The 19,747-nt window shown below is 36.9% G+C and overlaps 3 protein-coding genes and 1 long non-coding RNA gene across 5 annotated transcripts; 3 read left to right on the top strand and 1 right to left on the bottom strand.

Annotated features, from left to right (window-relative positions):
• Positions 1 to 2,455: 2,455 nt before the first annotated feature.
• On the top strand, positions 2,456 to 10,127 carry JhI-21 (Juvenile hormone Inducible-21). The gene is made up of 6 exons (XM_069047107.1): positions 2,456 to 3,082; positions 7,585 to 7,713; positions 8,261 to 8,402; positions 9,205 to 9,529; positions 9,581 to 9,842; positions 9,894 to 10,127. Exons 1-6 carry the CDS (start codon positions 2,614 to 2,616, stop codon positions 10,034 to 10,036), a joined length of 1,470 nt encoding a protein of 489 aa, XP_068903208.1. The 5' UTR covers positions 2,456 to 2,613; the 3' UTR covers positions 10,037 to 10,127.
• Positions 10,128 to 10,164: 37 nt separating this feature from the next.
• On the bottom strand, positions 10,165 to 12,840 carry LOC138130567 (chromobox protein homolog 1-like). 2 transcript variants are annotated; one of them, XM_069047111.1, is made up of 3 exons: positions 12,683 to 12,840; positions 12,234 to 12,603; positions 10,165 to 10,950 (listed from the first exon to the last, which is right to left on the bottom strand). In XM_069047111.1, exons 2-3 carry the CDS (start codon positions 12,522 to 12,524, stop codon positions 10,348 to 10,350), a joined length of 894 nt encoding a protein of 297 aa, XP_068903212.1. In that variant the 5' UTR covers positions 12,525 to 12,603; positions 12,683 to 12,840; the 3' UTR covers positions 10,165 to 10,347. The 2 variants fall into 2 exon arrangements, with proteins under 2 accessions (XP_068903212.1, XP_068903213.1); XM_069047112.1 differs by having other exon boundaries at positions 12,234 to 12,581; positions 12,683 to 12,830.
• Positions 12,841 to 13,028: 188 nt separating this feature from the next.
• On the top strand, positions 13,029 to 16,358 carry Taf5 (TATA-box binding protein associated factor 5). Its single transcript, XM_069047100.1, has 6 exons — positions 13,029 to 13,204; positions 13,258 to 13,843; positions 13,895 to 14,222; positions 14,275 to 14,431; positions 15,430 to 15,750; positions 15,801 to 16,358. The coding sequence occupies exons 1-6, from the start codon at positions 13,133 to 13,135 to the stop codon at positions 16,308 to 16,310; spliced, it is 1,974 nt and encodes a 657-aa protein (XP_068903201.1). The 5' UTR covers positions 13,029 to 13,132; the 3' UTR covers positions 16,311 to 16,358.
• A 1,161-nt stretch (positions 16,359 to 17,519) lies between these two features.
• Positions 17,520 to 19,727, top strand: LOC138130568 (uncharacterized). Its single transcript, XR_011159605.1, has 3 exons — positions 17,520 to 17,976; positions 19,092 to 19,209; positions 19,548 to 19,727. It is a non-coding gene; the product is annotated as an uncharacterized lncRNA (long non-coding RNA).
• The last annotated feature ends 20 nt before the right edge of the window (positions 19,728 to 19,747 follow it).

The raw sequence follows: 19,747 nt of genomic DNA, 5'->3' as shown, positions 1-19,747 counted from the left end.
ACTTCTGTGAAAACCCCACTAGCCACCATGACACTATGACTATGGAGCTGTACGGTACTTGCATTGCAGTACCTAGGGTTGGGTTTAGGTTTCTGCGATCTGCGCCTAAGATGTGCGCCCCTATGTATCTACCTACAGGGGTAGCCGAGTAGCTAGCCACCCCCATCCTGCTTCAATTTAGTGAAAGTTAGTAAAGTGTATCCTGTATCTATCAACCATCTTGATAGTTGACAGAAAGAAAATTTCTTTCCATTTATTTCTATTTGCCGCAAACCAACCATGTAACACCAATCGTGAGAATTCGGCACAACCGATGGTGAAAACGAACGCGTAGAAGTAGACAAGCAGTGTTGCCAGATCTACCGAATTCGCATAAAATCTACCGATCTACCGATTTAAACCTCAAATCTACCGAAAAGTTACTCAAAAAAATTTTCATAATCTAACATTTTTGATAAACATTTTTACTTCATTTGCATAAGAGAAGATCTAAGGCGTTTTGTTTTGGACTGGTTGATGTGCCGTTATTCCTGAAGTCGAAAGGGTGATCCCGTTAATTACCCCGCTTTCTTTGTGTTCTGTTGTCGAGGGTGTGAAAGTGTCTAGCTTTTATTTATGTTTAGTTATTTTCTACATGTTACGGACTTGAACGTATTTCTTTAGAATTATATGACTGTAGCTGTTTTGTTGTTCTTTTTTTTGCTTTTCTCCTTTTGCCAATTGTGTTTCACAATTTATTAATTTATTTTAGATGTAAATCATTTTATTCCACACTGTATATGTATTGTTTTATGACAATATTTCTAGGATTAAATGGAAAACAGCGATTTTGTTTACGTAAAAACCGTTGAAGTTTTTCCAACGTTATACTTCATAGAAATATTGCTTTTTAGTTTTTTCAATCTGGAAGGCGTTTTGTTTTGGACTGGTTGATGTGCCGTTATTTCTGGAATCGAAGGGGTGATCCATCACCAAACTCCGTTAAATGCCCTATTTTTTTTTGTGTTCTGTTTAAATTACGCCATGATGAGGGTGTGAAAGAGCGTAGCTTTTATTTATGTAAAATTCAATCGTTTTATTACAAGAAATACGTCCAGTGCCGAGAAATAAAAAAATCTACCGATTTTTTACGAAACCTACCGAAAAGTTCCGAGTTGATCTACCGAAATGTCATTCGATGGGTCTGGCAACACTGTAGACAAGACAAGACACGCAATACGCAAAGAGGGTTCTTCTACTTCTTCTGGTGAAGATTTTACAACCTCCCAAATTTCAAACATTTGAGTTTTCAACCAATCTCTTTGGGCGCGATTCTCTTTTGCCTTTGCAGCCATTTTTTCACAATCAATTAACGGCAAATACCAAATTGCCAGTTTAAATTTTGAAGAATGAACAAAAGAGGCAGCTACTTATTTATAGGCTTAGGGGGTCATTCACGAAATTCGGTAAGGCTCGATAAGAGACTGCAAATTCAAAACCTTGGCAACTGATATTATTAAAGCATTATAGTCAGGTAATTGCCGTTTTGTTAACGATTTGCAAATTATCTGAGTTTCGCGAATGACTCCCTCAGACCGTAATAATAATAAAGATAATGGCAGCAAGCGAACGGACCCTTTTCGGCCAATAACTAATTTCCGCAAGGATTGCGGACCACATGTTGGGGAAAACCGGATACAACGCTTTCCGAACGAATAGTAATTAATGGTTTGTTTGGTTTTATTTAAAATTGCTGAAAACAATTGACGATCAATTTAAACACTGGGTGATCAAGAAGGACTGTTCGAGTTGGTAATACTGAATTTTATTTTTAAATGGTACAACTGGGGTAACTTCCGATTGTTGACGGCTTGACACTGACAGCCACATCATTGATAAATAATATTTGACATTTCAAATTAAATTAAACATGCTTGTGAATCTCTTCGAGAGCCTGAAAAGAAGAGTTAATTTATGTTTAGAGCAAACTTGAAGCATTTCGTTTTATTAATTTTTAAATATTGATTATATAATTATTCTGTATTTCAAGTTTAATTTCTTTTTACCGTCAATTTACTCATAACGTACCATTTTTGTCTGTTAATGTTACGTCAGATATCTGTCAAATAAACTAAAAACATATCCGGTTGCAAATAGCCGAATAAAAAACTGAAACAGTCCTTGATTAGGTACTTCGTATTTTTTGAACCTGTTGATTTGATTAAGATTGCACAGTGCATTGTCAGCAACGTTTACGAATAGAAAAATCTTGATGCAACTTTTTGACATGTGACAGTACTGAGATTTACAGTACGGGACAGGCAACAATTGTGAGGCCCTTTAACCTCACAAAACCCCCGCCACTGCGTTCGTATCAATAACCGAAACCGTGAGTCCCCACACATTGCGCAAGTCCTCCGTAACGCGCCAACCGCCAACAAATACTATATACGTAAAACACGCATCCAATAGCACACGGCAGCGGTGAGTAGTGAGTGAACCACGTGTGTTGTTCGCACGCTGTTGAAAATCCACCTAGAAAAATGAAAAAATGAAAAACGGCGAAACCGACTGAACCTAGTTTGCAACCAGAACGACCAACAAGTGTGCAAGCAAAAATCCACGTCCCACGTGATGACCTCCGACGCGAGGCCCGTCAACGGCGACGCCGGCAAAGGCGACCACGACGGCCCCGTCAAACTCAAGCGGAAGATCACCCTCATGAACGGGGTGGCCCTCATCATCGGTACAATCATCGGCAGCGGTATCTTCGTTTCGCCGACGGGGGTCTACAAAAGCACCAAGTCAGTGGGCACCTCCATCGTGGTATGGTGCCTCTCGGGAGTGTTCTCCACCCTGGGGGCCCTGTGCTACGCCGAGTTGGGGACGTCGATCACCAGGTCCGGCGGGGACTATGCCTACATTTATGTCGCCTTCGGCCCGCTGGCCGCCTTTCTCCGGTTATGGATCGCCCTGCTGATTATCCGGCCGACAACTCAGGCCATTGTCGCTCTTACTTTCGCTCATTATGCGGCCAAGCCGTTCTTTCAGGACTGCGAGCCCCCTGACAACGCCGTCAGGCTCCTGGCGGCCGTCTGCTTGTGTAAGTTTGAATTTTCGAATTTGGCGATGACATCTTTCGGCGAGTAGTCGCACTAATTTCGATAAGGCCATCTGATTATCTCCTTCAATTGCTCTGCATCTGCATTTAACACAAATATTACTTTTAAATTTAACCTGGAGCTGCGGAAAAAATTGCATGAGACGCGTCGCGACGACATTGCGTCACCCACAGTTGCCCAAAAACTGTATGATGCAATCGCGTTCCGGTTGCAGTGATGGTCTTCCGGCACGATATTTTTACGAGAAAACTGGAGTTAAAGTTATTATTTCCCCCCAGCCCCCAGATTAGCGTGTGCTGGATTTATCTCACGTTAATATTGCATTAATCAGAATGACATTTTTATTACTCGTATTTACACAGGTAAGTAACAAATTAATAATGTTGCGGCCGGAACCAACACATGCCTTAATATCATCCCGATAACGATAAAATATCAATGTCATCCATCTCAACTAAATTTCCTAAATGACAGGCCTGCAAGCTCCAGAGACAGTAACGGAAGAGAATGTTCAAATTTAAAATGTCTGACAGGAATGCTTATAATTGGAAAATAATTACTAAAATGTATACAGACAGAATTGAATTGTATTACTTAATAATTACTGTAGCAAAATATTTTATAATATCATGACAGCAGACAATTATTTATTGACCATCCACAATTTTATTTCTTGCCATTTTATTTTATGGAATAATAAAATCGAGATTTTCTTTTATAGTTTTCAATAACCGTTTTATTTTATTATGCTGTTGTTTATTAATGGATTTGCTGGAATTATTCAGTTTTTTACTCTTATCAGTTATCGATATAATTATGTAATAATATTGGAGTAGTAAATAGGTACACTCGTACATCTAACTTGATTATGATCTGTCTCATCCTATGGTTATTCATTTAGGTGCTCCATAATTATGGTCTAGAATTTTAGTACGTACGAGGTTCTCTAGATAAAAATAGAACGAGAAGTTTATCACCAAATGAATCTGTAACAACTGTGAAAGTTATTGAAACCGTATAAATTGCAGTTTTTAAATTTGACATTTTAACTTCGCCCAGAAGAGGCACTTTTATTGTAGATTTGTTATTTTATTTTATTATATTATGTTCTATCATTTTAGTAGTTGTTATTTATATTCAGGGTGAGCAACAATAACTGTTTCAGTTGTCAATAAAAAAATTTACATGAAATTTTCAAGACTGTGAATTGTACCTATTTCGGTCTGTTTTATTAACACTATTGACAGCTGGTATACATTTCATATTTAAACGTCTTGATTTTTGTATTCTTTTATTAATAAAATGGTTTTCTCGTTGAAACATGACATAAAAGTCACCAGAATTTATTGCCAACTCAATCAGTAATTGTTGTTCACACGGTACTTAATTAAAAGGTAAATGATAAAAAGTATAAAATCTCTGATTATCAAAAGCAGTAGCGTTTCGGTAGTTATAACTCTATACCACTGATTAGAATGACTATTAAGAATCATCGATAATCGATTTATTATTGCAGAATGTTATAAAGTAACAGAAAGTTTTTTTTTTAAATCAGTTCCTCCAATAAAGACGTCTTTTGATCAGTGTTTAAGATACGATAAAGAACAAGTCGTCTACTAAACGTTTTGCTACTTCATAGTTCATTCAACAGTTGTTGGGTACAATAAAGCTAAATTAATCTTGGTTCATCAAAGAAACATCTAGGATAAGAGAAATGTATTTAAAAAAATACATTTAAACATGATACAATCGTGTGGAAAATGTTTCATTTAAGTGATCAAAGTCGTCGTTGTTGACAACACAGAACAACATTTTTTCCTTGTTTTATGGAAGACGCATTTTATTTAAGATGAAAAACAACTACATACGTTTTTTTTTTTTTTTGAACAATTAACATGACATTTGGTAAAATGAATCACTGAAGAAGTCACTCAACGTGCAAAAATGTATGTTACAGGTTTAACAGTTTTTCAGAAACTAAAAAATTTGCTTTAGACAATTTTTCTCGTTGATATTTGGGCATTTTTATTCAAAGCTAAACCCCCGAGCTAAAGCTGACCTGACCTGACCTGACCTAACCAGAATAAAAATGCCCAAATTCAACTCATAAAATTATCAAAGGAAAAAGTTTTCGTGAAATTGAAAAATTTATCCGATAAAAAAAATTAGGTCTTGTTATTTTACCTTTGACCAAATTCAAGGCAAAAGTACCATGCGGCGTGATAATTATTTCTGGAATACTTTTTAATTTAATCTAAAACAAACTTTTCGAAAGCAAATTAGAACTGTTCCAGTACCTAACAAATTAATAATTTTCGTATCAGATAAAATATTTATTGTGTTTTTGTCCATTATTATTGAAAATGAACTTAGGTAAATCGTTTTGGAGAAATAAGTGTGACAGAAATACTTCAGTAGAAAAAAAACGACTCCAAGCAACACAAAAATTAACCTGAATCGTGTTCAAAGTGACCGATGTAAAATTTGTTATGTCAAAATTTGACAGCAAAGGATTGCTACTGTAATAAAGTTTTGATTGGTTATTTACTTTTAAATCCTGCAATTTCATTGGTTGACACTGGTATGAATGAGTAAAATTGTCCACGAACGAAGAAGTCGACTGGAGACACTTTATATTTCTGCTGTAGTATAGTATATTTGCAAAATCCTGCAACGAAATACGACCTCCCTATTGGCTATTGTATTCCACTAACCAATAGGGAGGTCGCATTTCGTTGCAGGATTTTGTAAATGGCGCGCTCAACCGCCTCCCAGGAAAAAATATACTACACCACGGTACCACGAGGTTGGGTTGGAGCAAATGTTTAATTGTCCATTACCGACCGTACACACTTTATATCATTACGATATAAAAAAGATTTGACATTGTATGTTGATAATAGATCAATAATTTTATTATACGGGGTCTTCACTATCTGTCCACTCTGTAGTGTAAATTTTAGAAAACTGAGTGGTGTAAGTTGTGTTCTGGAGACAAATCCGTCAAAGTGTCAAATATCAAAACCGTCAAACGGGACCGTCTGAACATGAAATCGGAAGAATGTTTACGTAATCGTAATAATACCTAATTAAAGCATAGTTATGGTAGCTCTCAAACGTATAAAAACTTGTTAAATGTCCCTGCGAATAAAGATCAAAGCTGCCAACCATATAAAGTACAAAGTACTGGAAGGTAACTCCGCCAACCATACTTTTTGTCATTTTTGAGGTACAAAAAATATATCTTCACTCTTTTAAATCTTTTACATACAGTTAGACCCTAATGCGTTCGTTCACAAAAATAAGCAACTAAATAAATAATTACTAATTAAGGTACTGTATTGTTAGGAGTGCTTTAATAGTACCTGTACAAGAGTGTACAGATTGTATCAAAAATTGCTACAACAATGAAACAAATTTCATCTTTCAAAAACCATGTTTATGTTTGTTTTTCAAGGTATTCAGTGTTCAGTTCAATACATTTATGCATTCAGTTCAACGATTCATCAAAACAAAAATTTTATACTTTCTAAGTTACTTCAGAAACGAGTTTATTAAAATATTCAATGACCTGATCGGAACTCGAAAATTGCAAACCATGCATCCCGAAGAACAAAAAGAGATCCCAAAGAATATACCAGGTCAGGACTGTAAGACGAGTGTTTTAATAATTTTATTCCGTAGACCTTCTAAAAGTGCAGCATAGTGCGTAATATTAGATAAATGAAGTTAAACGTTGAAAATGATAAAAGTGACAATAAAAATAAGCAACACGTTTTGGTAGTTTTTATATTTTAAAAACACGACACAAAATAATGACAAATAAAATGTACAATGAATTATTTGTTTAAATTTGTGGATCGAATTATTGATCCTCATTTTTAGTTTATTTTGATTCGTGTACTATGATTGGATTGTTTGGACTATCAACGCCAAGTAAAAAAAATCCAAATTTTCTACTACTCATTAATTTATTAAAACGATTGAAATGCGCGAACAAACCGACACTGCCATTTATTCTGGGTCACCACTTCATTTACCTACGTCCTGCAAAACAAGAAATAACCTTGAACACGTAAAGGCCAGTGTATGGTTACAAGTGCTTTATTAATAATATAATTACCATTTAATTTACTTATGTAAATATCCACTGATCAAAACTGAAATATTTCGCTGTGACTCGAACGATTTCCGGTGCTTTACAATAAAAAAATCCATTCAGTGAACACATTCTTTGTCTGTCCATTTTACAACTACCTGTCCCGAATATTTTATTTCGGAAAAACTCAACGAAAAAATACGCCTGTCTGCAACCGGCGTAGCAGCACACGTGGAGTCTTTGGAGCTTCAGACATAAAAATTTCAGTGACGTACACTTGACATGTAAAGCAGCAACCCTCGTAATCGCTTTGGTTATTAGATAAACTGCGACCTAACGAAGCAAGCAATATCGTGTAATAAGCGCTATTGTTTTCCATTACAGGTCTTCTGACTGCGATTAATTGTCTCAGCGTCAGATGGGCTATGAGAATACAAAGCGTCTTCACCGCAGCAAAGCTGTTCGCCCTCATTGTCATCATCCTCGCGGGACTTTACGATGTGGCAATCACCGGTGAGTGGGATTTGTCGTTAAAAATATGCAACTGTTTATTGTTACTGGGCAGGCTGCAGCTCAACAAACTGTTGTACTTATTGCGAGTTAGTAGTTAATTGAATCCGCGTTCGAACAGCAAGGTGCTAGCTAGCTAGTTTTTGTCCAATGTTAAATTCCATTCACTCGATTCGCACTTTTTACATCTTGACACACTTGTTGCGGCTGGATTGTGCAAAAAGCTTTCCCAATCTTTATGTAATTTAAATTTTGCATCTACTTTATCGGATTATTGAACTCATCTGAATTTTCTCTTTTACGCAGGGGCGCCGTCAGTCGTGGTAAATTTGTCACTTTTTGCTGTTTGTACTTGTTCGAATTTGCACCTGTAATTGTGTTTGAAGCGTGTAAATATCGCTTGATTTATGCAACTTCACTTCCAAGACCAACCGATAAAACATTTTTAACAAGCCGAGCTGTTGACCTGAATGTCGGGGGCGTTCCGACGTCACAAGAAAACAAACACAACATTGTTCTTTTAATTAATTTGGACGTTTTTATTGCACAGGTCACACGGAAAATTTCGAAAACGCGTTCGAGGGAAACTACGATATTTCTGAACTGGCCCTCGGGTTCTACTCGGGTCTGTTTGCTTTCGGTGGCTGGAATTTCCTCAACTTCGTCACCGAAGAACTCCAAGATCCGTACAAGTAAGTCTGGGAAAGTGGGAGCCAAGATCAACAGATTCGTCCCTTTATTTGGGGAATAATTCGATCATTCACGGCGCTTTCACAGTTTTCGAGCATCGGAGTAAATGATTCGCATCTCATAAATTCGATTAATCAAGTCGGTGCGGATGTCGGAGGTCGAATTGCAGCTTAATTGTGTGGGAAATGGTCGAGTCGGTCCGCAAGTCTCACAAGTGCAGCTTTCTTAATTGTTGAAAACGGAGAAAAGAAGCTTTGTATCATTGTGGCAAATGACGTGATCTTTAAATGCATGAAGGGATTCTTGAATTAAACATAGCAGTCTTTCAAGCACGGTTTTCTAACCGACGTTGAAAGTCTTTTATTGTAGTTCGTTTTATTCGAGCGTCTGCGATAAATCGAACGTGATTTTAACCTGATTGAGTTACTTAAAAAATAACATCGCAAATAAACCTCCGGAAAGATTGATTTTCTCCCAAGTCTAGAAAAAAATTTAGTCTTAACGAAATATTTTTTTCCAGCGGTTCCGTTAATAAAACAACATGAAGTTCGAGAGGTGTCTAATGAACACCTTCCCATGTGTTTTGATTTCCAAAATTGGCAATATTTCCCCCTTTTCGTAGTTTTGTGATCTGTCATAATTTGTCCTGGTATTAACACTTCCCCATAAAAATGCTCTCAAGCTTCTCGGCGATAAATTTTACAGCGGCTTTTATTACAAATTTAACAGCAAATATTTCCGTCGAAATAATAAACACATTCTCCAAAGTCGGTCACGCAATAAAACACATTCGTTTGTTCCCAGGAACCTCCCTCGGGCGATCTGGATCGCCCTCCCCATGGTAACCGGAGTCTACGTTCTTGCTAATGTCGCATATTTCGCCGTTCTGTCCGGAATGGAAATCGAGAGCTCTCCGGCGGTGGCCGTCTCTTTTGGGGCCAAAATGTTCGGATCGCTCTACTGGTTGGTTCCGATTTTCGTGGCCCTCTCCACTTTCGGCGGCGTCAACGGTATCCTCTTCACTTCGTCCAGGCTGTTCCTGACGGGGTCTCAAGAGGGCCACCTGCCGGGGTTGTTCTCTTATATCCACGTAAAGAAGATGACGCCCATTCCTTCGCTTATCTTTACGGTAGACCTCGGAGAGGTCGGTCGACGATCGAGCTAAACTGTTTCGTTGCAGTGTGTCACATCCTTGGCGATGCTTCTGGTCAGTGACGTTTTCGTCTTGATCGACTACTACGGACAAATCCTGTGGCTTTCGGTTGCGGCGAGTATTGGAGGGATGTTGTGGTTGAGACACAAGCAACCAGACATGTCACGACCGATTAAAGTCAACATGGCCATTCCTGTTATCTTTCTGTTTTGTTGCGCCTTCCTGGTGATATTCCCCATTCCGAAACAGCCAATGAACACGGTCATAGGTGCCGCAATCACCTTGTCAGGTTTGTCACTCGAATTTGCTTTTTTTACATGTTTTAACTAGTGTTTTCCAGGAGTACCAGTGTACTATTTGTTTGTTAAGCGGAAAAATAAACCGGTGAAATTCAACAGAGCAATTGAACGGTTGACTGAAATACTCCAAAGTATTATGGTTGTCACCTCACCGGAAACTGAACAAATGTTGTCCAGTTCTTAACTTATTTATTAATTTTTTTTTAGGTTTATAAAAATTATGATCTTTTTTTATAAGTGTTATATTTAAAATATATACTTATCTGGCAGTATTACACTCATCCTTTTTTTTTTTAATCAAACGTAATCAACTTAAGCATTTTTACCATTTATTACAAAAGAAAAAATTAAATCTGAAATCACTTCACAAAGTATTCAATGTTGGGGAGTAATAGTAATATAATTAGTAAAAGAAAGTTTAACTTATGAAAAAACCAACGAGGCAGACAACTACTGCCTTATGTAAGAGTACAATCTACACGTTAATAAAAAAATTTAAGACTCGTCGGGAGTGTGCCAAGCGAGACGCTCTTCATAGAACTGAATCACGATTTGTGGACACTTAACATTGGCTTCTTTAGCAGGAACTAAATCAGTTTCGTCGGTCCCTTTCCACTTCATCAAAAACATGAGCTGCCCTGTTGTGTCTGAAGCTCCAATAATTTTTTCCGCCTGGTAACCCCTTTCGAATCCAACTTTTTGCTTACTCTTTGTCGATTTGTCCTTACTTTTTTCGGATTTAGATTCAGACTTTCGCTTCCTTTTCTGTTTCTCTTCTTCATTGTCAGACGAGTCGGATTTAGTCTTTTTATCTGACTTTTTCTTCTTTTTAGCTTTTTCTTCGTCGTCTTCGGATGAATCAGATTTATTTTTGTTATCAGACTTGGAATTATTTTCAGCATCGGAATCTGCGTCTTTTTTCGAATTCTCCTTCTCTTCTTCGGAATTTGAGAGACGGCGTGCTTTTTTTGATTTCGGTTCGTCATCTGAATCGTCGGAATCTACTAGTTTCTTTTTGGGCCTGCTCTTCGGCTTTTTCTCGGATTTTTCGTCATTTTCTGGCGAAATTCGGCTTTTTGATTTTTTCTTTTCTTCCTTCTGCAACAAATGCGTTAATGCATTTAAGCTGAACGATTAGAACTGCCTTATTCCAACGTCATGATTATTTAATTTAATTTTCAGATTAAAAGTTTAGTTAGGTTTTTACTAAGGGCCAGTTTATAGAAAAAAAATGAAATATTTAATTCGAATTAAATTTTAATGCGCGATTAACCCATGAATCTGAAATTTTGATTGGTTCAATCTGATCACGTGTTCAGTTAATCTCGCATTTGATTACGATTAAGTTAATTTCGCTTCTGTAAACTGACCCTAAGACTACTTTTATAAACTCCTTGTTACTCCTTTAATAAAAAAACATCACGTTATTTTGTTTTGATTAGCAAACATTTTTTTACCTAGTATAGTTACGGCCACGGAATTTCGTCAGTTATTTTACTGTCAATTCGGAAAATCTTGTGTAGCCTAAGCTTCATTGTTATTATGACTGACGTTGAAAATTTTTATGACAGAAATTCTGTCACGTACAATAAAAAGCAAAATGCCACCAGTAACGTTTTTGACATCCATGTCAAAAATTCCAATGTGGGGTTAGATATATATAAAACTTGTTCTACACCTAATGTCAGTTGAATCACAACGACTGACGAAATTCCGTGGCCGTGACTGTACCGAGTTCAAAGTTAATAAATAAAAAAAATGTTGATTCATTAAAATTGGGTTCATTTTAATGCCATGATTATTGTTCTGCTTTTTTAGAATTGTTTGTATTGATTTCGCAAAAATAACGTGAAATAATAGAATGTGTTGTAATACAGAGACATTAAATTGAAAACTTATTGTTGAAAGTCATCAATAAAGCAATGTACCCAAACTTTACTATTGTTTACCAATGTTGACCTGAGCACAGTCAAGATATTTATACATATTTAATGCAGTTTTTCTTACTTGAATTATTAGTATGAACCACTAACAAATATACATAATTATGTAAAACATACAAAACACAAAATAATGAAATTATAGAATGCAAAAAAATATTTTTTTTTGATTAGTAAAAGTATGACAAGGTTGTTTCATTATTTTAAAAGGTGTAAGAAGAGATTTTTGATGTGAACTCAGGTCATCCTAAATTTTTTTTCATGTTGTTAAATGAAATAACCCCAACTATGAATTCCTTGACAAAACTAAATTTCTGCAAGAATGCTAAACAATGTTATTGTCAGAGAAATTTAGTTTTAAATCAAGTTAAATGTAACATTTTAAATAAACAATTTATTGGTTTTAATTAAATTCCACCAAAGTATTCCATACTACTTTACCTTCTTTTTCTCACTGTCTGAATCTACTGATGATGTTGAATTTACCCGAGTTCTACCTTTACTTTTGCTACTGGAAGAACCTTTCGCTTTAGCCTTCCTTGATTTTTCAAATTCTGCTATCAGATTTGGGCAATCAAGGTTGTCTTCTGGTTCCCATGTATTATCTTCCTCAGAATAACCTTTCCATTTGAGAAAGTACTCCACTTTACCGTTTACCACTCTTCTGTCGATAATTTTCTCCACTGAGTACTCTTCCTCGCTTTCACTGTCTTCTAGCTTCTTTTTGGCCATTTTTTCCGTTCGTTTAAAAGAATGCCGAACACCCGGTCAAAGACGCTGCACACTTATCTGTGAAACGGCAACGTATTACCTAAAAAATTATTTACGATAACGATCACGTAACTTTTAATCTGAGATTAACGTGCGCGCCGAGTGGAATTTTTACTTACTTTTAATACTGCGTATGTAAAGATTTTACCAGAAAACACCGCCGAACGCCGATACAAAACACAATGGCGCCCCAAATATGGCGGATGGCGGTTAAAGTAAAAAATGATACCAACCCAATAGGCGCGTCACTTAAAGAACCAGCTTCAAAAGTGGACCCAGTTCACTTGATTTTCTTCAAATATTTTACCTCCGTGCTTAATTCACTATTTATTGCTGTTACCAACGCAACACTGTTGCCCACCCCATCAAGATAAACAAATATTTATGAAATTAATTTTTGATTAGAATTAATTGTTACACAAAAAATTTTGATCTAGGGATTTTTGCACTATTTGTCTTTTTTTTATTGATTGGACTCGGTTACTGAAAGAGTTAGGTTAGGATGTTAGGAATCTGTCATTCGGCCAACAATTAGTTTTGTTTGTTTACATAATAATATAATCCAGAATATGAATACTGATGACATGGACAAGTCACAAATTGCAGCGGTTCTGCAGATTTTAAAAAGATACAATCTCAGAGTATGTAACTGACGAAAATTATGTTATTGTGAATGTGACAATAATGTTTGTAGGGCACAGAAGAACTTCTTAGGAGAGAGGCAAACATAGCTAGTAGTTTGGGTGACGGTTCCTTGCAGCAGAATTCAGATGTTAGTAGTGTCTTAACAGGGTATAAAAGTGATGGTGACCCAGAAACTTATGAAGATTCCTACATGGAATTGAAGCGTTTTGTTGAAAACTCATTAGATATATACAAACATGAATTGGGCATGATTTTGTACCCAGTTCTAGTACACATGTATTTAGAACTTGTTTATAATGGCCATACAGAGAAAGCAATAAATTTGATGAAAAAGTTTGGGCCAGAACAAGACCCTTATTATCAAGAAGATCTCAGAAAGTTATCTTTGGTGACAAAGAGGGATCATATGAATGGCAATGAACTGACAGATACTTTCAAGTCTAATCAATTTATTATTAGAATGTCTCGTGATACTTTATCTTTGTTAAAGAGGCATTTAAATGACAAAAAAGCATCAGTTTTGCTTAATATAATACAGGAGCACTTATATTTTGATATGTATGAAGGAGTGGCAAGAAATAAGAGTCAAATAGATGCAACATCAGGAGCTGTAGGGGGTGAAGCAAAGCGCCAAGGTTTTTTTTTTGGGTTAATTTTGATATTATGACTAAACATTATTTTTATAGATAATAAAACAAAGGTGTATTATGGAATACCTAAAGCACCAGACATCCAATCTTTGGCAGCCCCTGTTGAAGATGAAGAAGAGGGTGGTGAACAAGATAATCCTGACAAACCTAAGAAAAAGAAGGCTAAAAAGGATCCCTTGTTTTCAAAAAAGACCAAAAATGATCCAAATGCACCACCAACAGATAGAATTCCTGTCCCTGATTTAAAAGATAATGATAAATTGGAAAAGATAAAAGCTTACAGAGAGGCTTCAAAGAGAGTGACTTTAGGACCAGAGTATCTGCCTTCAGTCTGTTGCTATACATTATTAAATGCTAATTACACGTAACTTATTTCTTTGAAATGTTTTTATTTATGACCAATCCGTATTTTTTAGCGTTACGTGTGCCGAAATTACTGAAGATTCTAGTATGTTAGCAGTCGGATTTAGCGATTCAATTGTCAAGGTGTGGACTTTGGTACCCCAGAAATTAAAATCTATGAAAACTGCTGAACAGCTCCAGGATGTTAATGTTGATGCAGAGGATGTTTTGGTGAGAATCAAATTCTTGTTTGTGGCGGCGCCCAATAGTACATTGTACAACTAGTGACGAAAGTCATACTTTTTTTTGGATGAATTTGCAGTTTGATTAACGAGGGAGGAGCTCGAAAAAAAGAGACTCGTAACGTGTTGTATACGACATTTTTTTGCATATTATAAGTTGAGAAATTTGGCCTAAAAGGATTTATGCAAAAAAAACCAGAAATGCATAGTAGGTTTTCTTTGACAATACATAATCTCAGAGGAGATAGAATAAAAGATAAAAATAGTGCTATTTTCATTACGATTTTTCGTTAAAAAAAGTTTCATAATCAATATGCAAAAATTACATTTTTTGCAGTGGTCTATTTATGATACTTGTTCTTAAATTACTAAAGTAATGAAGTCGTTCATTCGTCACAGAACTATCTTCAGTTTTAGAAATAAAAAATTCTTTTAATTTGCTTTAAGAGGTGACAATAAATTGTGTAATAATGTTTAGTAAATTAGAGTGTTGATGAATTTTTTTCCGCCAAACTCTGATCTAATTTAAAATAGAGCAACAAAAATATTTACTGCCAGGTGGAAAAATAATGTCGGCGTATTTAACTTGGATCAAATAAATTACATGGAGGTGTACCATAATTTTGAATAATATTTAAAGAAATTTGCCAACTCAGCTTACCTGTTTTTATTATGGAATGTGGCCAAAGTTTGTGCTCAACGTCCAATCAAATGAGGACGGCTTTTAACTTTTCACTACGTACATTTAAAAATCTAAACTGGCCGTCAATAAAATTGCATCACCCAAAAAAATCTAGTCGAATTTTAATTGATCTTTTTTATCAAAAAAAATGGACAGCGAACAAGGTACGAAATATGTAGTTATTTGTACAACTAGTTATGAAAGTCATACTTTTTTTCACGAATTTGCAGAATTAAGCAAATAAGTGAAAAAATAACTATTATAACACTGAAATAGAAAAATAAAAACTTAAAACATCTTTAAAGGCGAGGATGATGGACGAGAGATCAGGGGAGACCTCCAGATCGCTGTACGGCCACGCGGGGACCGTCAATTCAGTATCATTCTCTCCCGACCGCTCCCTACTCCTCAGCTGCTCCGAAGACACAACCATCCGCTTGTGGAGTCTCCAAATTTGGACATGCTTGGTCGTTTACAAAGGCCACATGTTCCCAGTCTGGGACGTGAAATTTTCCCCCTTGGGCTACTACTTCGCTTCGACCTCGTACGACAGAACCGCCCGACTCTGGGCGACGGACCACTACCAACCCCTTCGCCTCTTCGCCGGCCACTTCTCGGACGTCGACGTAAGTCCTCCAACTATCACCCCCCAACCCTACAACGATCGTCTTTGCAGTGTGTCCAGTTCCACCCCAATTCGAACTACGTGGCCACCGGATCCAGCGACAGACGCGTCTGCTTGTGGGACTGCACCTCAGGGAACCACGTCCGGCTGATGACCGGACACAAAGCTCCCATAATGTCTTTGGCTTTCAGCGTGTGCGGTCGGTTTCTGGCGTCGGCGGGGGCCGACTGTAAAGTCCTGATCTGGGACTTGTCCCACGGACATCTGGTTGCGGAGCTCACCGGCCACCAGAAGACCATCCACGCCCTCGCTTTCAGCAGGTGCGGAAATATTTTGGTTTCAGGGGGGCTCGACTGCATGCTCAAAGTCTGGGACTTCACCAAACTGACCGAAGAAATCAGTTCGGAGGAAGTGAACGTGTCGCACAATCCGGACGTTCGGATTGGGGACGACTATTTGCTAAGGAGCTTCGCCACTAAAAGCTCCCCCCTCATCAGTCTCCACTTTACAAGGCGAAACTTGTTGCTGGCTGTTAGCATGTTTGATGGTGTTAGTTCTTAGTCGATTTTGTTTTTACGTTCGAATAAAAAACAACTTTTTCAACGGTGATGCAATTTGTTTCATTCTTGGGACCCAATTTTTTTGAGTAGTAAAGGTCTCGAAATAACCGAAAAATTTCAAAATAGAATGGTGGGTTGAAAATAAACGGTGTCAACAACATTAAAAATGTGTGTGCCAGCATGTTCAAAGAACTTTGCCAGGGATATTATTTATTAATATTTTCTGTACGACGAAGTGGAAAGCGTTTAAAATTAATATGGAGGAAAACGGCAGAAACTGACCGCTCCAGGCTTGGAGGAAGACTAACGAGAAAATATTGGCAGCGAAGTAATGGCGTAAAACAATTCTCTTTTTTCGTAATTAGTCTTGTTTAAGCGCGTTGGTTTTGGCATGCGATCAAAAATAATATAAACATGGGTTTATTTTCGAAACAAATTTTGTTATGATATGAAATTAATTTCGTTACGTAACCATAACACTCGATACATGTGTTTAGGTTATTTAACAAATTCTTGGCTAAAAACCGAACTGTCCAACCGGAGATAAAGGGTTCCATCAACAATTTGAAAGACCCACGTAAACAGGCTAAAAAAAACATATTAATGATTTTTATTGGCCCCGCGCGACGGTCATACCGTAAAAATTTGAAATGACTCGATATTCCTTTGATATGTTCAAAGGAAGCGTTTAAAATTAAGCGGATTGTAAGCTCTTAAAAATATGTGGCACCACAGTAAACAACAGCTATTTTCAAAATTGATCAAATAGTACAAAACAAACGTTATTTACATGTCAAACAAATTTAACAACGGGGCTCTGAAAAATAATGCGTTCTAAAATTTATGTGGTCGACTCTGCAACGACGATAAAAAAGCTCAATAAGAAATTTTACACTTTTCAACGACTTCATAACGTTTATTAAAATAGATATGTATTACATTTTTTACAGTCAATACATCAGAGTAGTAATTTAAACGTAGATTTTTCTAATAATACCACAAATTCAGGAATCGTGTGCAATTTCCACCCACTAGTTTTGGATCGGTTTTGTTACAAGATTACAATGTTTTTTCATTCAGTTATGCAGTTCTGGAGTTTTCAGTTAGGTACGTCAAAGTAATGTAGTAACAAGATTTGAAATAAAAGCTGTTATATTTTTCTACAAATCTATTAAAAACAGCATTTTTGTATCAGCGTGTAATCGGAGTACTTACAAGCTGAGATGATCCACTCTGCGTAAGTGTAGTAGTTTTATATCAAAACAAATAGATTTAATTGGATCACTTATCGAGTGAGATGTAGGTGAGAATGAACCATCAATCAATCTTTAATCGTCTAAACTGAAACGAATCTCATCGCGAGCTTTTCCCTCGACGGACAGCTCGCTTGGGGCTGTCAGAATTTTTGTGAACCGAAAAATCTGCAGTCCTCGGGCTAAAAATGTTTCGAGCATGACCAGTCCCAAAAACAACACTTTGAAAATATCTGGAAACTGTTTACGGTTTGCATGATGGAGTAACCCCACCCCCATCACACGTCATCAGCTGAAAGTTGTGCAGCGTTCGGCTGAAACCTGGAAGGCAGATCATCTTAAGCGACAAAATAAGACACAACTGCAGCAAGTGAAACCTATTCCGGTGTTCCACTAGTGTTATAGCAGACTTAAGTAAGACTCGCTTTACAACGCCTTTAATCGCATTCACCAACTTTGCAATTTTACTAACGATTTTCCGTTTTCTCCAAAACTCGGATAATCTTAGCTGCACCCTCGAGCGACACATCTGCTCCACGTCAAATAAAATTTGTCACCCCACGGTGCAACTTCTTTTCATTTTTTCCAACTCCCAATTTTTTCTAAATCGAATTTTAATTTTTAATTACTTAGTCGAAACCGGCGAGGCCGTTCCTGTTTATTTTTTGTAAATAGTGCGTAAAATTTGAGACAGTAACGCGATGATGTTTCCTAATCCTTGCCAGCTGCAGCTTTACATAATTTGCACAAATAAGATCATAAACATGTCCGCCGATCTTAACATATTGCATGCTTGATTTAAAAATAACTGTTTTCGCAAAATGTTCACTAGGTGAAAAAAAGAATCGGGAGCATCGGATCCGTCGACGTTTGGAGTTTGTCCAATAAACATTAAATTATTTTTACACTAAAATTTATCAAATTGCAAGTTGATTAAAATAGCTGTGACAAGAAATGTCACATAACTGCTTTCGGAATGCTCTCCCATAAAAGCTGTAAAATCTTGAGGCGTCATTTTAATCCAATCAAATAATTTTGCAGTCGAAGCGTTGATACACCCCAAGTACAAGTGTCTTTCTCATTGGTCGCCAGTCGGGTAAAAATAACCGCATTTATCACTTGCATCTGATCTATAAGGTGCTTGTCATTAACGTGGCCAAGTTATGGCTTATTAAAATATCTCGGAACCAATCAGATTGGCAGCGGTTCAAAGTTTTCATTAAATTAAAATTATACGATGCACGATTTTGAATCCGAAGAAGTTTATTTAATGTGACGGAATTAAAAACTGGCAGTGTTGGCGAAGCGCAAGTAAACAAGCAAGTTCAAGGTGCAAATTTCTTGAATGATATATTGCGCAAACCATTGTTATTTTAAATCCTGGCATCCGGTGGATTCATTCGCACTTCTGTCCAATTAATCAGCACGGTGTTAATCGATCGTTATTGCTGCCACAGCTTCTCGTGCGCTTCCACCTGATTCTTTGCTCGCTGTCGGAATGGAACTTCTTACGATAAATGTCTTTTCAGTAAAATGCCAGCCGCAAACGAAACCGGAAACCTCTTGACCACCTACTTGATCCTCATCGCTCTTCTGATAGCGCTGTGGGTGCTGTACGCCGGCATCTTACAATAAGAGGTCGTCACTGTGAGTATTGACTTTGCGACTTTCAATTACCCCGGCTATTTCAAGAACATTATTTGTGGACTGTCCGTTGTTACAAAGCGCACGATTATTTCTGACCCATTTTCTTTGCAGAAGTTTAAATTAATGAGCGCGCTGTAAATCATGTTTGGCAGACACGCTTCTAAATTTAACTGACAACTTCCATCACTGGATGTTTACATCCTCGATTACGCCTGTCATGCGCCATTAGCTTCGTTTAAAAAAGATACAAACGTAACTGCGGTTTGTCCGTCCGCACTTGCGGATTAATCGATCGAATTTTCCAAATCTGTGCGCTAATGATTTCTTTCCGATTTCAGGGTCACTATCATCAATCATTTATTAACCGGACCATACCACTAGCGTAATTATGGATGTTAACACCCGTTCAGTGACAAGCTGCTATTGCAGCTTGGCCCAGTCATTTGTATTTTTATAAGTATTAAGACACATAGCCTACAATGTTACGGATTAAGTGTAAATAAATGTTTTTGTTTGTATTTTGTTTTTGTTCTCGACT

This window comes from Tenebrio molitor, chromosome 5 (assembly GCF_963966145.1).
Source record: "Tenebrio molitor chromosome 5, icTenMoli1.1, whole genome shotgun sequence".
Taxonomy (NCBI): Eukaryota; Metazoa; Arthropoda; class Insecta; order Coleoptera; family Tenebrionidae; genus Tenebrio; species Tenebrio molitor.
This window is presented reverse-complemented; position numbering and strand designations above follow the sequence as displayed.